This window comes from Pan paniscus, chromosome 2 (assembly GCF_029289425.2).
Source record: "Pan paniscus chromosome 2, NHGRI_mPanPan1-v2.0_pri, whole genome shotgun sequence".
Classification (NCBI taxonomy): Eukaryota; Metazoa; Chordata; class Mammalia; order Primates; family Hominidae; genus Pan; species Pan paniscus.
In genome coordinates, this window is record NC_085926.1 from 111,922,780 (window position 1) to 111,940,044 (window position 17,265).

At 38.5% G+C, this 17,265-nt stretch overlaps 1 protein-coding gene across 2 annotated transcripts in view; it reads left to right on the forward strand.

Moving 5' to 3' along the window:
• Positions 1–16,610, forward strand: part of GRAMD1C (GRAM domain containing 1C) — a 108,170-nt gene extending 91,560 nt beyond the window's left edge. For both annotated transcript variants that reach the window (XM_034957113.3, XM_003825114.5), the window contains 8 exons: positions 116–234; positions 2,930–3,072; positions 3,851–3,954; positions 5,678–5,854; positions 7,491–7,548; positions 9,316–9,426; positions 9,670–9,775; positions 14,828–16,610. In XM_034957113.3, coding sequence (XP_034813004.1) covers positions 116–234; positions 2,930–3,072; positions 3,851–3,954; positions 5,678–5,854; positions 7,491–7,548; positions 9,316–9,426; positions 9,670–9,775; positions 14,828–14,908 — 899 coding nt within the window. In that variant the 3' untranslated portion in view covers positions 14,909–16,610. The remainder of the gene's footprint in view (positions 1–115; positions 235–2,929; positions 3,073–3,850; positions 3,955–5,677; positions 5,855–7,490; positions 7,549–9,315; positions 9,427–9,669; positions 9,776–14,827) is intronic.
• Positions 16,611–17,265: the final 655 nt, after the last annotated feature.

Here is a 17,265-nt window from a genome sequence, read left to right on the forward strand (position 1 = left end):
AGTTAGTGCTAGTCAAAAATAGAAATTTTAATAATTCAGAAGCTCCTTTGATTTCATTTAATGTCATACAGTTTAAGTTTCTAGAACTAACTCATTTTGTGTTTGTTGTTGTTAGATGTAGTATCTACCCCTTGGACTGCAGAACTTGGAGGTGATCAGCTGAGAACCATGACCTACACTATAGTCCTTAATAGTCCACTTACTGGAAAATGCACTGCTGCCACTGAAAAGCAGGTACGTCTGCTTTGTCAGTGTCCAGAAGAGTCATGTGTGGGGGAAGAGAGAAGATGCCTATTATAGTTCACCAATTTACAAGACAGTTTCAATAAACAAGTGGCAAGAAAAAAGGGAGGAGAAACTGTTACAGGTTAAAAGAGACTTAAAAGGCATGTGAATCGTATCAACCCACTCCTAATTCAAACAAACCACTTGTTAAAAGGTATTTATGAGATTTCAGGAATTGTTTATTTTTTATGTATAGTAATGGTATTACAGCTGTGTATTAAAAAAATAATATTTATTTTAAAAGAGATATATGGAAGAATCTATAAAGAGATATAGTGAAGTATTATGGATGACATTATATTAATGTCTAGGATTTCCTTTAGAAGTCATCTAGCCAGGCAGAGGATGGTGATAGAGGCAGGTAATATGGGACAGAGGACAAAGGAAGCAAGACTGGGGAGGAGTTAGTGTTGCTGAAGCTAGTTGATGAGCTCCCGAGGGTCATTATACTTCATTTCTTCTCTTTCACATATTCAAATTTTTTTTTTTTTTTTTGAGACGGAGTCTCATTGTTGCCCAGGCTGGAGTGCAGTGGCATAACCTTGGCTCACTGCAAGCTCTGCCTCCCAGGTTCAAGCGATTCTCCTGTCTCAGCCTCCTGAGTAGGTGGGATTACAGGCGCACACCACCATGCCTGGCTAATTTTTGTATTTTTAGTAGAGATGGGGTTTCACCATGTTGGTCGGGCTGGTCTTGAACTCCTGAACTCATGATCCGCCTGCCTCAACCTCCCAAAGAAAATATTTTTTTAAAAAGAATACCAGGCCAGTTATGGTGGCTCATCCCTGGAATATTAGCACTTTGAGAGGCCCAGGTGGGAGGATCACTTGAGACCACGAGTTTGAGATCAGACTGCGCAACACAGTGACACTTTGTCTTTACCAAAAATAAAATTAACCAGGCATGATGGTGTGTGCCTGTGGTCTCACCTACTCAGGAGGCTGAGGCAGGAGGATCACTTGAGCCCAGGAGTTTGAGATTACAGTGAGCTATGATCTAGCCACTGCACTCTAGCCTGGGCAACAGAGCTAGACTCTGTCTCAAAAATAAAAAATAAAAAATAAAGAAGACAGAAAAAGGAACACTACTCAAATCTGGTTTACAGAATTGTTTCAAGAGTTAGGGGCCAAATAACTAGATGGCTGCTTTGACACATGGGAAGAGAATGAGTTTTTGAAATTAAATACTGTATGAGCTATTTAATGCTCTTTATCTGTGACCAGAGTGGCAGTGTCTTACAGTGGAGTGTGTGTTTAGCCAGTTTGTGCTAAGTATCTGATGTGCAAGTAGTCTGAAAACATCTCTTAACATCTGAACTAGTTGTGCTTATAAGAGCAAACAAATGGACAAAACAATAGTTTTGTCCATTATCATTAAAAAGAACGTATTTCCATACCTTTAAACAATTCTTAAAAGATTATCAAACGTAAGAAAAGTCTGGTATTTTGGTATTGGAGGGTCTTTGAAAACTTTGGAAACCCCCACCCCCCCAACCCCCTTAGAGGATAGGTAGAAAAGGTATAGTTAAAATGAGAAAGGTTTGGCCAATGACCATTTAAAATCCTGTTTAGGAAAAGCAGTGTTTTGTTTGGTTACTACCCTTCTTGACTTTTTTGGTGAAGGGTGGTTTTGTTGAACTTTGATTAATTTTGAGGTGGGATCCTTACTTCATTCAATTGATTTTTGAATTGTTCACCTAACAGGAACACTTAAAACTCTATAAACTTATAATACACATAAGAGATTATATGGTTTGTCCTCATGCCTAAAGGAAAAAATAATTTGACAGTGAAATAAATGACACAGGGGCAGCAAATATAATTTCTGTAAGTCCCTTTCTCTCTTTAAGAGACAGTTTCAGTCTGTCACTCAGGCTGGAGTGTAGTGGTGCAATCATAGTTCACAGCAACCTCAAACTCCTGGGCTCAAATGATCTTCCCACCTCATTCTCCCAAGTAGCTGGGACTACAGGCGTGTGCCACCAACCCCAACTAATATTTTCTTCTTTCTTTTTTTTTTTTTTTTTTTTTTTTTGAGACAGAGTCTTGCTGTGTCTCCCAGGCTGGAGCGCAGTGAGGCGATCTTGCTCACTGCAACCTCTGCCTCCCGGGTTCAAGTGATTCTCCTGCCTCAGCCTCCCCCCAAGTAGCTGGGATTACAGGCATGTGCCGCCACTCCTGGCTAATTTTTGTATTTTTAAGAGAGACGGAGTTTTGCCATGTTGGCCAGGCTGGTCTTGAACTCCTGGCCACAAATGATCCACCCATATCATCTTCCCAAAGTGTTAGGATTATAGGCGTGAGCCACTGCGTCTGGCCTAATTTTTTATTAAAAAAATTTTTTTTTGTAGAGGCTGGGTGTTTTTATATTGGCCAGGCTGGTCCCGAATTCCTGACCTTAAGCGATTCTCCCACCTCGGCCACCCTAAGCGCTGGGATTACAGGCATGAGCCGCCATACCCGGCCCTCTTTTTCTCAATTTATGGACAACAGAGTCAGCATGTAGGCTCTTTTAGCTTTGTATATAGGTTTCTCATGTCTTTTGTAATTTTTGAGAAGGAATACTAATATACATGTTCTAAATTGGCAAGAAGATTCATATATTAAGCATATACATACAAACATTTTTTATCTTACTTTGGCAGACACTGTATAAAGAAAGTCGGGAAGCACGATTTTATTTGGTAGATTCAGAAGTACTGACACATGATGTCCCCTACCATGATTACTTCTATACTGTGAACAGATACTGTATCATCCGATCTTCAAAACAGAAATGCAGGCTAAGGTGAGCTGCTGTACATGAGTGTGTTAGGATAGGCTAGATTATGTCCTGGTAATTTATTCATCCTGAATTCTTAGTAGTAGCTTTACACAACAGTTTTATTTCTTGCTTAAATTACATTTCCAACAGGGGTGAGCAGAGGAGTGGGGCTTCTCACCTAAGGCCCCCGCTTGATGAAGGCTTTGACACCCGGAGCTACGTGATCCAGAATATGTGTTGTTTCAGTTGCCACAGGAAGAGAAAGCTGTAGAATTGTGTTCACAATCCATTGACCAGAACCAGTCATGTGACCTTGTTTAATGGCAAAGGGGCTGGGAGTTTTGGGGGAGTGCTCAGTGAGCAGTAATTGGCTCTGCTGCAGTGGGACATGAGAAATGTTGGTGCATTACAGAGAGAGATGGGCCATCATGTACTTGGCCTACTCTGGTTAATGTAGTTACTTTCACCTAGTGTATGACCACTAGAGATTTTTTATACAAGGAATTTAGAAAATTTAGTATTTATTTTGAGCCTTCATTGCTATTTAGATAAATAAAATTTAGGGCTAGAGAAAGGAAATAAGTAAAATGGCAAGTACTTAGAAGGAAAATTTGATGAAATTATTAGCAGCACACATTACTTTTTTAAATAAAAGTTATCAATGAACACATTTTCTTTTATGATATTAATGACTTTGAATCTTTTTGACTTTCCACTGAATACAATCTTACATTTAACTGTAACATGAATATAACTAAAGTCTGCTCTTTAAATAAATATTCTTTCCTTCTTATTCTACTAGAGTTTCCACAGATTTGAAATACAGAAAACAGCCATGGGGCCTTGTCAAATCTTTAATTGAAAAGAATTCCTGGAGTTCTTTGGAGGATTATTTCAAACAGCTTGGTTTGTAAATTTTTTTATTTATCTATTTTTGTAAAGATGGGATTTATTAACCAAATGGATTGATTCTTCATTTAGATTTGTAACAGGAAACTGGTCAATGATGTTGGAAAGACTCCCACGAAAGTGGTTCCCACTGTTCCACTTTTTCTGCCACTTAGGGAATTTCAAAACTTTTAATTTTCATTGGTCAAAGAAACACTTATTTTTTTTATTTTTTATGTTTTTTGAGATGGAGTCTTGCTTTGTTGCCCAGGCTGGAGTGCAGTGGTGCGATCTTGGCTCACTGCAACCTCCGCCTCGTGAGTTCAAGCAATTTTCCTGCCTCAGCTTCCCGAGTAGCTGGGACTACAGGCGTGTGCCACCACACCCGGCTAATTTTTGTATTATTAGTAGAGACGAGGTTTCACCATCTTGGTTAGGCTGGTCTCGAACTCCTGAGCTCATGATCCGCCCGCCCAGCCTCCCAAAATGCTGGGATTACAGGTGTGAGGCACCACCGTGCCTGGCCGAACAAACACTTACATAATGCTTATTATATCCCAGACATACATAATAAAGTTCTATGTGCTTTACAGATATTAACTCATTTCATACTCAGAACAAGTTAAAATTATTATTTTTCATTTTATTAAAAGAGAAAATGGAAACACAGAGAGGTTAAGTGACTTTTATCAAGATCACACAGTTAAGAGCTCTCATACCCCTTTGCCTCTGTAAGGAGCCAAGGAGACTGACTGCATAAACTGATCATAGATATACACCTGTGCTGTCTAAGCTCTGGGGAGTCCTCGGGGCCACCTTCCTTGTCAGATGCAGCTTTCCTGGGCTTATGCAGCCCACTTGGCAATGGTAGTATGTACGTGTATGGATTTGGTGGAGGTGGGTACTAGAGACTGACTGGGGAAAACGATACGGTGGTTCTCTTTGGATATTTCTTAACATATACATGCGAGAAATATATATATATACACACACACACATATGCATGTATATATACGTGTGTGTATATATATATACATATATATACACAAGCATAATTTAAGTTTAGTTGAAGAAAAGCTGGTGGTCAGTCAACTCAAGGTAATTTAAGGCTTATCATCTAGTTTGCTGATAATTTTCCTTGCCTTTCTTCCTTGTCTATTTCATTATTAAATTCTTCATCAGGAGCAGAGAAAAATGAAACTCAAAAAAAATTAGTTTGGCCACTGAATAAGTTTCTAATAAAAATTCTGGCAGAGGAAAAGGTTGAAACAAATGACAAAAATGAGGTTTATAGGTTGTTTACAGATTTTCTTTGTGAGTGCTTCCTTTCTTGCAAACCCTTGTTGAAAATTAGAACTAGTATATGCTACTCCTTCCTGTAAGGTTGAGAAGTACCATAATCTGTCTTTGAAATCTTTCTAATGATCCAATGTAAGTGGGTAGCCTGTTGTTTCCATAACTGAAATTATTACATTAATATGTATTAATAACATAGCACATGGCAAATTTGCTCTGATGAGCCCATCATTTATTAATACACATTCTTCCTGGAATAATGAAACCTCATTATGGGGTCACTGTACTCTCTAAAGCTTTTCATTAAGTGTAAAATTTGAATGTAGGTCATAAGAACCTAAGGAATTTGTTAAAGAAAATTATCAAAAATAACCACCAAAAACCATTGTATCTTATAGTTGAGGAGCTTTCCTCACTATATAAAGATTGTTTTTTTTTTTCTTAGAATCAGATTTGTTAATTGAAGAATCTGTATTGAATCAGGCCATTGAAGACCCTGGAAAACTTACTGGCCTACGAAGGAGAAGGCGAACATTCAACCGAACAGCAGAAACAGTTCCTAAACTTTCTTCTCAGCATTCCTCTGGAGATGTGGGCTTAGGTGCCAAAGGGGATATTACAGGTAGTTGTCACCTGGTAAACAGAGATGAAAGATTTTTACTTTAGTTATATGAAGCAGAATGTGCCTCTTGTTTGTAAGATATGTCAGGAGGTCTCCTTTTCTTCCCTCCTTTTTGGATAATGTTTATCAAACTCTGATTTCCTTTAAGAAAACTAATATATAAGTATAAAGGAGCAGTTGCAAAATGGCAAGCATATAACCAATGTATTTTATTTGGCCCATGTGTCATTTTAAAAATTGGACATTAAACTTTTTTTAAAATTTTATTTATTTTTTCTAGATAGGGTCTCGTTCTGTTGCCCATGCTGTAAGTGGCACAATCATGGCTCAGTGTAACCTCGAGCTCCTGGGCTCAAGTGAGCCTCCTGCCTCAGCCTCCTGAGTAGCTGAGATTACAGGTGTGCACCACCACACCTTGCTAAAATTGGACCTTTTTATATAAAAACTGAGATCTGACAGCCCAGCACTGAAATCCCTTCATGGCAGCAGTTTGTTGGAGCATAGTAGTAGCTGCCCTGTTAGACTCAGTGCGCCCCAGCTTGCCACAGCCCCCACCACAATCACCACCCTGCCAACTTCTGAACCACTTGGCTTATTTATTTGCTGCCTAGCATTTATAGAAATTCAATTTCTACGTTTGAGTGTACTGCTCTCTTAATCCTTATATACTGTCAGGGCCAGCCCAGCAAAATTGCAAAGATAACATTTGACTTTTATTATCTTCATTCTCAATTTTGAACACATCTTACTTTTAATAAGTGTTATTCCCTTCCTCTCAGAGGTATAAAACTGTCATAACTTCTCATCCTCTTACATTATCAGATCTTCCTTTGAGGCTTGTAGCTTAGTGTGACTATGTTTATCCACTATTTAAGATTAATGGTTCTTTAATTTTGGAATTTAGAAGTTTGGGTAACAATGAATAGGTGATAATGTTTTGTTTTGTTTTGTTTTTTAACAAGAGAAGCATTTTATGTAAGCCCAGTTCAAATATTATTTGGAGAGATATTTGCTTGTTGATTATTAGCTACTTAGCTATCAAGCATGTTGTATTGAATTGCTTGTTTAATTTTAGAGTAAAGTAATTTGCAATATAGGCCAAATTTTAAGGAGTGCTGAAAGTTTTCTCTTTGTAGATTTGTTTCATATTACTCAGGATGTCAGAAATGAAAAAAGGGGTGCAGGGAATTTACCCTAAATCACTTTGTCTTTACAAATAATTTTTAAAAGTTCTTTTTCAGTTCTTTTCAAATGAGTATTAAATTTCTGTCAGTTGAGGGCTGGGTGCGGTGGCTCACGTCTGTAATCCCAGCACTTTGAAAGGCCAAGGCGGGTGGATCACCTGAGGTCAGGAGTTCGAGACCAGCCTGACCAACATGGAGAAATCCCATCTCTACTAAAAATACAAAAATTAGCTGGGCGTGGTGGCGCATGCCTGTAATCCCAGCTTCTCAGGAGGCTGAGGCAGGAAAATTGCTTGAACCTGGGAGGCAGAGGTTGCGGTGAGCTGAGATCGTGCCATTGCACTCCAGCCTGGGCAACAAGAGCGAAACTCCATCTCAAAAAAAAAAAAAAATTTGGATCAGTTGTAATCACAATTCTCATTCTAATGCAGCCTTTTTCTTGTGATCTACAGGAAAGAAAAAGGAAATGGAAAACTATAACGTCACTCTTATTGTGGTAATGAGTATTTTGTAAGTATTTGTTGTGAATGCTTATTTTGCTTGTTTCAGCATTTATCTTTAACTAGTTTCCAAAAGAATTTGAATGTATTTGTATATTATTGTGTAGAAATTGCCACTATTTGACTATTGCTGGCCTACAAAAATAGCAATTTTATAGGTTTCAGATTTTTAGCTTTATATATGATTTTCAGAAGAATTGTTAAATTTGAGGAAATACAAAGTACTCATCCAACAAATGTTTTTATTTTTTAGCTAATCTGATTAATTTCTACCATCATAGGTTTTTATGGGATGTTCCATAAATTTAAAGGGAATATTTACATATACATGCTGGGGAAGTGCCATTAATACTATTTTACTCTATTTGATTGGACAAATGGTTCTTATGTAACTCTGCTGTGCCTAAGAATCACTTGGGGTGCTTGCTAAAATGCAGATTTCTTGACCCCTGTCTCAGAGATTGATTCAGTAATTCTTGAGTAGGCATCAGGAATCAGTATTTTAAAACATACACCCCAGGTTATTCTGATGCAAGTGATATGAGCATTACATGGTGAAAAATACTGGGACAATGTCTGAATCCCAGGGTATTCTATAGGAATCCACTCAGCCAGTCATATTTAGAACACTAATATCTATATGCCTCTATATGAATCTTGAGGCACTATGTTAGATTTAATTGAATTGGTTCTGACTTAGTGATATACTGAAGATGATAATTTTTTGGATTGGAGCTTCAATATTAGCTTTTTTTTGTCTAATTATAGATTTCAGAACATAGAAGATGTTTGTTGTTCCTTTGGGCTTTATGGAAGATTTTTATGTTCTGCTTAAATCAGTTTTCTACGACAGTTCTGAATAGCAAATATTATCAGTTTTCTTTTGCATTACTTTACAGAAAATGTTTACTCAAAAGTTGGAATATTAATCTGTATACTATTTCAATGCCATAATAACTTCAAAGATTGGATTTTCTTGCTACTATCTTAAGTTTTTAAAAATAAATCTTCTTGATGGGTAAAAGTGAATAAGGGCAAGTTAATATTTTAATAGAAAAAGTAGAGAGATATGATGCCACCTATATATTTGCATATATATATATATATATATATATATATATGGTATGTAACCATTCACTTGAAAGGCTGCTGTGAAAACCAATACATTAAGTTCATTTAGCATGTAACATTTTATATATGACACCATTAATGTATATTTGGGACTTGATACTTCCTTTGTGCAAGATGAACTAGAATAATTTTTGCTGAATGGTAATTTTTTTTTTTTTTTTTTTTGCTGACTTCCACTGGGAATAAGAGGTACATCATGCTCTACCTGAGATCAACTACATATTGATCTTCATTTCCTTTTCTGAAAGGCAGCATTATGAGCGTGTAATTGCCTAAGCCAAAGGCACCCAAAAATAGATCCTAAAAGCTTATCTGGTAGATTTCAAAGCTGGTGGTCTCACATCAACACTGACTAGTATTCCTAGCAGAGGGGAGAGATGTCACAGATACCCCAAACCTGTGAGTTAGGATTATTCAAGGACTTGTATTGTCACTCTAATTACCTTCCATCTTTTCCTCAACCTCCACTTAATACTTACAAGTAATTATTTCATATAATAAAATAGGGGTAATTGATTTAAATAATAACAACAGTGAAAAACAGTGTAGACAATACACATTTTTGAAGCTTTTGCATGTATATTCTGCATTAGCAATGCTTTAGGTCTGGAAAAGTGTGGATTAACATATAATTTGCTCTGCCTAGTGTGTTGTTATTAGTTTTGTTGAATGTGACACTGTTTCTGAAGCTGTCAAAGATAGAACATGCTGCTCAGTCCTTTTACCATCTCCGCCTCCAAGAAGAGAAATCTTTAAAGTAAGTCTTTTTCCCCCTGACCTGTATTCACCGTATTATTTCAGTAATTCTTCAGTTGCAGAAAACTTAATTTCAGTTTCAGAGATTGTGGTCTGCTAACTATCCTGTAGCCATAAACAGCCTGTTTTTGTTTGTTTAATTTTGTGTTTTGTTTGCAAATTTATGGGGCTCTGATGATTTCTGGAAATGAAAAAAAGATCAGAAGCTATTCTCCAGATTTTGAAGATGGCATTTTTCTTTCAGTTTAGCCTCTGATATGGTGTCAAGAGCAGAAACTATTCAGAAGAATAAAGATCAGGCCCATCGTTTAAAGGGAGTGCTCCGAGACTCCATAGTGATGCTTGAACAGGTAGGCAACTCGATACATCACAGTACTTAGTATCTTTGTCCCAGTATGAATTAGTTGCTCTTCTGTGTATGAGAGAATATTTACCCTACTATCGTTTGAAAAAATCCCCCTGCTAGAGCCAACTACCCCTGCCAGTCTCTATTATGCAAGGGTATTACATTTATTATGTAGTCACTTTTGTTTATTTATTTATTTACAAAATGGGAGTATACAATATATACTGTTGTATATCTTTTCTCAATTAGTAATATATTCTGAAGATGTTTCCATATCAGTGTGTATACATCTACTTCATTTTTATTGATCTTTCTAAATAAAATTCGATGCATAATATTAAGCTCTTTTTACAGGAATGGTAGCTATTACATACACTGTCCATTATTTTACTTTTATCTATTAACCATATATCTTGGAGATACTTCCATCTCAGTATATAAAGCAAACCCCCTTAACAGCTGCATAAGATTCAACTGTATAAATGTACCATAATTATCTTACTAGTATTTTTACCACTATTGCCAATTATCTTTACAGACATTTAATATTTGCAGACATTTAATCCCCTAATTTTCTGTTTATAAATCTCTCAGAATCTTTATTCACGTAGGTACTCCATTGATGAGGTCTTCTGATGGCTCCAGTCAGGTCCAGTGGCCCTCTATGCCGGGTGCACAGCTATCATTCTGGGGTTCCTATTGTCTGTGTGTGTCTTCTGTTTCCTATATCCTGTGTTTTCCTTTCTTAGTTTACTTCCTCCTTTTAATGGAGCACATCCAACAGTAGCTTCCTGAGAAGAGAATTTGGAGGTAAATATTTTAAGAGTTCACCTAACTGAAAATTTTTCATTCTACTTTTTCTTTTGCTTATAAATGGTTTGATGAGAACTTTGAAGGCATTGCTCCATTATCTTTTGGTTCCAGTATTGCTATTGAGAATTCTGAGGCTATTATCACTCTTGATTCTTTAATCTGGAAACTCATGCCTATAATTCTGGAAGTTTTCTTGAGTCATATAGTTGATTATTTCCTTCCCTCGTTTTCTCTCTCCTGACCTTCTACAACTCCTGTTATTCAGATGTCAGCCTTCTGTTGGATGGGTTATGTAATATTCTTACCTTTTCTTTCTATCTCTTAGTCTTTTTGTTCTGTTTCTGGGATATTTTATCAATTTTATCTTCAAATTCTTCCATTGAGTTTTTCAGTTTTCACTAACAAATTTTCAATTTCAAAGAGCTATCATTTTTCTGAATGATTTCTTTTCTTTGTGGTGTTGCAATTTTTTTTTTTTTTTTTTTGAGATGGAATCTCACTCTGTCGCCCAGTCTGGAGTGCAGTGGCACAATCTCAGCTCACCACAACCTCTGCCTCCCAGGTTCAAGTGATTCTCCTGCCTCAGCCTCCTGAGTAGCTGGGATTACAGGCACGTGCCACCACGCCTGGTTAATTTTTGTATTTTTGGTAGAGACGGGGTTTCGCCATGTTGGCCAGGCTGGTCTTGAGCTCTTGATCTCAGGTGATCCTCTCACCTTGGCCTCCCAAAGTGTTGGGATTAAGGGCATGAGCCACCGTGCCCGGCCATCTTTTTTTTTTTTTTGAGACAAGAGTCTTACTCTGTCACCCAACTGGAGTGCAGTGGCATGAACACGGCTCACTGCAGCCTTGACCTCCTGGGCTCAAGCAAACCTCCCACCTCACCCTCCTGTAGCTGGAACTTCAGGTGTGAGCCACCATGCCCAGCTAATTTTTGCAGTTTTTGTAGAGACAAGGTTTTGCCATGTTGCCCAGGCTGGTCTCAAACTCCTGGGCTCAACAGATCTGCCTGCCTTGGCCTCCCAAAGTGTTGGGATTGCAGGCATGAGCCACTGCTCCCAGCTGCAATTTTTTTTTTTTTTTTAATGGCTACCATATCTTTCTCTCTCTGAAGATATTACTGATAGTTAACATTTTTAAAATCTTCTTCTGGCATACTCATTTTGCATCAAGATCTTCACCCTCGTTTTAATTCTATCTTTAAGGTTAGAGAATTTCTTTAGTGTTTGGTAGCCCTTGGTTATCTTCCTGTGTGGATCTGAAGCTCTTTACATATGGATTGGGCTGGTGTACCCCAAACTTCTCTGTAGATCTGGCTGGGCTCTTGGCTGAGAAATCCTGGTATCAGCACCTTTGGGTCAGTGTCCACAGAGAAGACTCCTCCAGTCTCCAACCTGGTGGATTTAGGGCTGGCTGCAGCATATTAGGAGCTGAGCGGAAGAGGGATAGGGGAAGGAAAGGCAGAAAGGATGGTCCCAGGATTCAGTACATACATTTTCATGTATTACCCTTGTTTCTGGTATGTACTGCTATCCTTAACAATGCGTTGGTCTCCCTCAAGCCAGGCAGCCAGAGACCCTCTGTGTTATCCTGCACGGAAAATAAAATTCCAGACTTCTGCCTAGGTAGTAGGAAAGGTCAGATGCCAAAAGTTTCATGCAATCCTTCCTTTGGCTCTTCCTCTTTATTCTCACTTCCAGAGATTCCTGGTCATTAACACCTGAGCCTTTTGAGGATTCTTTAGGGTTAATTTGGTTGGTTCTCAGCATTACTTTTACTTTAGAATTCAGCTTTTCCAGGCCTGCTGAGTCATCCATCTGCTTTCCAGTTTCCAAAGTTGCATTACTGTTGTCTCCTTTTCCATTTTCCTTGCCCTTATAGCTTTATGCCTTCTAAAAAATCTCTTTATTAGTGGGGTTTGAGGGAGCAAAGTTGGATGTGTGTATTTATTCCACTCATTCACTCTTCAGCTCACTCCTGCCTGGTGTTCTTCCCCCATGGTTTCCCCAACTAATGTTGCTTGAGCCAAGGTCCCCAGGGACATCTGGCTTGTAAAAAGAATGTACCTTTTTTCAGTCTTCATCCTACAGTGTCAGCATTTGACAGAGCTAAACACTTCTTTCTTGAAATGTATCTAATGTATCTAATCTTGCTTTCTTTAAAACCATAAAAAAACTTTTTGTGATGTAATTTACATACAATAAAAGTTTTTATTCACAAGGTTGTGCAACCATCATCACTATCTAATTCCAGAGCATTTTCATAACCCCACAAGAAAATCTGTACACATTAGTAGTTACTTCCCATCCGTCACTCCCCTTGACCCCTGGCACCCACTAATCTAATTTCCATTACTATGGGTGTGCCTATTCTGGATCTGTTATATAAATGGAATAATACAATATGTGGTCTTTTGAGATTGGCTTCTTTCACTTAGAAAAATGTAAAACTAATTTTTGCTAGTTAAAAACATCTCCTTGGCTGGGCACAGTGGCTCACACCTGTAATCCTAGCACTTTGGGAGGCCAAGGCAGGCAGATTGCCTGAGCTCAGGAGTTCGAGACCAGCCTGGGCAACTTGGCGAAACCCCGTCTCTACTAAAATACAAAAAATTAGCCAGGGGTGGTAGCAGGCGCCTGTAGTCCCAGCTACTCGGGAGGCTGAGGCAGGAGAATTGTTTGAACCCAGGAGGCGGAGGTTGCAGTGAGCTGAGATCATGCTACTGCACTCCAGCCTGGGTGAAAGAGCGAGACTCCGTCTCCAAAAAATCAAAATAAATAAAAAATAAAAATATCTCCTCTGCCTGACTTCTTCCTGGCCCAAATGCTCCAGGGCTCTGTTAGATTCTCTTTCCTTCTCTATTACTCTCCCTTTAGGTGATCTTATTCACACCCCTAACTTTAAATAACCACACGTTCCATTGACTCCTGTCTTAGTCCATTTGTGCTACTATAACAAAATCCTGGAGACTGGGTAATTTATAAAGAAAAGAAATTTATTGCTCACAGTTCTGAGGCTGAAGAGTCCAAGATCAAGGTTCTGGCATGTTTGGTGTCCACCTGGCAGAAGGGACTGAAGGACAAAAAAGGGGACTATTTAGTTCCCTGAAGCTCTTTTGTAAGAGCACTAATCCATTCATAAGAGCCGTCATGACCTAATCACCTCCCAGAGGCCACGTCTCTTCATGCTGTTGCATTGGGGATTCAGTTTGAACGTGAATTTTGAAGGGGACACAAATGTTCAGACAGCAGCAACTCCCAAGTCCGTATCTCTCACCTCGACCTGAGCTCTAGACTCATACAGTCACTTGCCTACTTGGCATCTTCACCTGGATGACTAACAGGATTCCCAAACTGATTATGTCCAAAACAGAAGTCAATTTTCCTCTAATCCAAAACCTAATTCTCTGGTGGGTCTCATTTCAGAAAATGATGCTACCATCCACCAGCTGCTCAAGTCAAAAACTTAATAAAATATCTAAGTATATATTTATGTATGTGATTATTTGTTTTATTAATAGTTCTGGATCCCTGACTAGTCTGTAAGCTCCATGAAGGACAGGACAGTGCCTATTTGGTTCTCCATTGTATATCCAGTGCTTAGAACACTGCCCAACATGTGATAGGCAAGCAACAAATATTTGTTGAATGAATACAAAAAAAGAGTAAGATATAATTCCTGCTCTTGAGTTGCACACAATTTTCTTAGAGAAATGAGATGTCCAGGTGTATTGTTAATGACAAAGATTACAAAATTCAGTGTCAAAGTGTTAAGTAGTAAGGATAATGCTTTGGGAGTTTATAGGCAGAATGACTGGGGAAAACTACATGAAGAGTGTGAATATGAGTAAGTTTTAGGTGAAGAACATGAGGATGAGAGCATGCAAAGGCACTGAAGCAAACTTGAGTTGTTTAGGGGATAGTGAGGAGACCACTGCAACTTCAGAAATCTTTTAGGAAAACGAGCCTGTCACTACGCTTAATTTGATTAATGGACCTATTGGGAGGTAGACTATGTAGCAGTAGGAAGAAGTACAATACTCCAGCAAATGGGAAGAACTCTGTAGCAATCATACTGATAGATACCCCAAAGAATCAGGTATTTTGTATTTAACGTTTTATTCGGGCATCAGTATAAACAAAACTATATTAAGTGTCACTGTAAATTTTGGGCATAAAAAACAGAAATTTTCAAATCTGATTAGAAAAATTAATCTGATTTTGAAAATTAACTTTGTTTACAGCTGAAGAGCTCACTCATTATGCTTCAGAAAACGTTTGATCTACTAAATAAGAATAAGACGGGCATGGCTGTTGAAAGCTAGTGATCCGAAGGACTAAAACTGCAGAGATACTTGGAACTTAAAGAAAATACCTGGAAGAAAACCAGACGAATGAAGGATTTTGGCATAGAACATTTCTATGTTTTTTCATTATTGAGATTTCTAATATGAACATTTCTTTCAGTAACATTTATTTGATAATTAGTTTCTGCTGGCCTTAATAATCCATCCTTTCACTTCTTATAGATATTTTTAAGCTGTGAATTTCTTCAGTGAACCATGAAATATATTATAGAACTGAATTTCTCTGATACAAAAAGAAAATGACACACCCTGAATTGAGTGGTATGGTCTCATTTCTACAGTGAAGTCTGATGCTTTGTTAGCACAGAATCCGTACATGTCCAATAGGTCGCTTTCGTAACTGAGATAAGACCAAGAGGATAAACAGGACAATATAAGAAGAAACCTCTATGTCATTACTGATTTTAAAGGTTCTGTTTTCAGGCATATAACATTTCCAGGTTTGTGTACTGTAAATATTATAATGTCTTCATTTATTTAGCATGCAAATTTAGTAGTCAAACTTTTTGAATCTGCATGTTGACGATGATTATCAGAAAGGGTCTTCTGCCATGCTGTATCTTTATGAAAGAAATAGTTGTTTTTTCTTAAGGTAACTATCAGAGGTGGGATTATCTTGCCTCCTCACTTAGGATACCAACAGTCAAAAGGAAGAACCATCCTCTGAGTTTTAAAAACCAGAAGGTTATGTTAAAATCTGGGCATTTAGTGACAGATCAAATGCATACTTGAACTAAGATTGGCTTCAGCTTAGCAGTCTTTCATGGTGGAAGTGACACATCTGGTTGAAAATAATTTGTGTATTTTCAGTAACCATGTATGGCTTCCTTCTTTATGTATGTGTGTGACTTGTTTTGGTTGGTAAGTTATAAGCCAGACATAGATTTTAGCTCTTTAATAAAAACTTCAGGGGCACGTATGTCCCAGTACAAGTGTACTGACTATCAAGTTTTAACTCAGATGCAAGCTTTGGCTGTTTCATAAAAAGTTTTTATGCATATGTGTCTCCATACAAGTGGCTCATTAAAATAAGAACTTTGTAAACTGACTTAAAATCAGATATTTTTTCAAGAGTTAGGGAAAGCTGAAGTGTTTTACTGTTTTGTCTCTTGAGCCCTTTCTCTGGGGAAAAAATACATATCCATCTATCTATCTATATATAAAATGTGTATACATTCTTACTGTTTGAACAACTATTGCCTTTAATTAAATGTTTCATTTTTCTCCAGAGTCCCCAAAGCCACATGGCATTATTATAGTCATTTTTGAGATGCCTGTAGAGAATGAAAGTATTGGCTCCGTTAGAGGGAAAATGGGTTTCTCTGGGTGAATTCCAACGAAGCATACCTAGGGGTAACAGTGAACCTACCTGGGTTTGTTTTGTTTTGGTAAGGATTTATGTAGTGTCTGGCTGTAAGCAAGAATGAGTGGATTATAAACTTGAAGATTTCTCTGTTAAAGTCACAAAAATGATCGACAAACAATATTTTTGTGATGTTTATTTAAACGTTGTATTTTATAACATACTTCAAGGAAGAGTATCGAAGTAAGTTGCTTTATAAATTAAGACTAAATTCGTATGGATGCAGAATTCAATTAACAAAATTTGAGCCTGTTACGTAAATTGAATATCAATAAAATTGAAAATTTCTGAGTTGTAGTTTTTCTTCTTTTTCTACTTAAAAACAAAACTAGAAAGCCTGCGGTAGTGAAACGTGTACATGGGCCTACACTCTTTAAAGAAATTTTGTGCAATAATAAAACCCAAAAAGGACTCTCATCTCAGGGCAGTTTCATCTCAAATACGCAGACGACTGGAACAAAAGTACTAGCGAGGCCTGCTGGTCCGATGTAAAGGCTGCTAGCCAGAAATCATGAAAACGAACAGGTTGCTAAATGAACAGATCCGGCAGCAGTGATGGGCCTTTAAGAGAAGGTCAGCGAAATTGGGGGAGGTACTTGGATAACATTTTGCGGTGGAAAGCTCCCCCACCGCCTGTTGCCGGAGTCTGAATGAAGGCTGGCCGCTCCACGGTCTCACGTAGTTCGGAAATCCTCCGGGTTCCCGGGTTTCCCGTATTTCCGTCTCCGCACCTCGTCCGCACCCCGGGGCTCCGGAGGCTGTCCCACCGGCGCGGCGCCCGGCTGCCGCCTCTGGGGCGGGGCGGGGCGGGGCGTGGCGGGGCAGGCCGGAGGTGCGGGACCCACCTCCTTCCCCTGCCTCCTGGACACGCTCTCGGGAGCCGATTTTCCCCTTCCCGGCGCCAGGGCCGCGGGCCAGGAGGAGGAGCCTCGCCCGCGGGCACCGCGGGGAG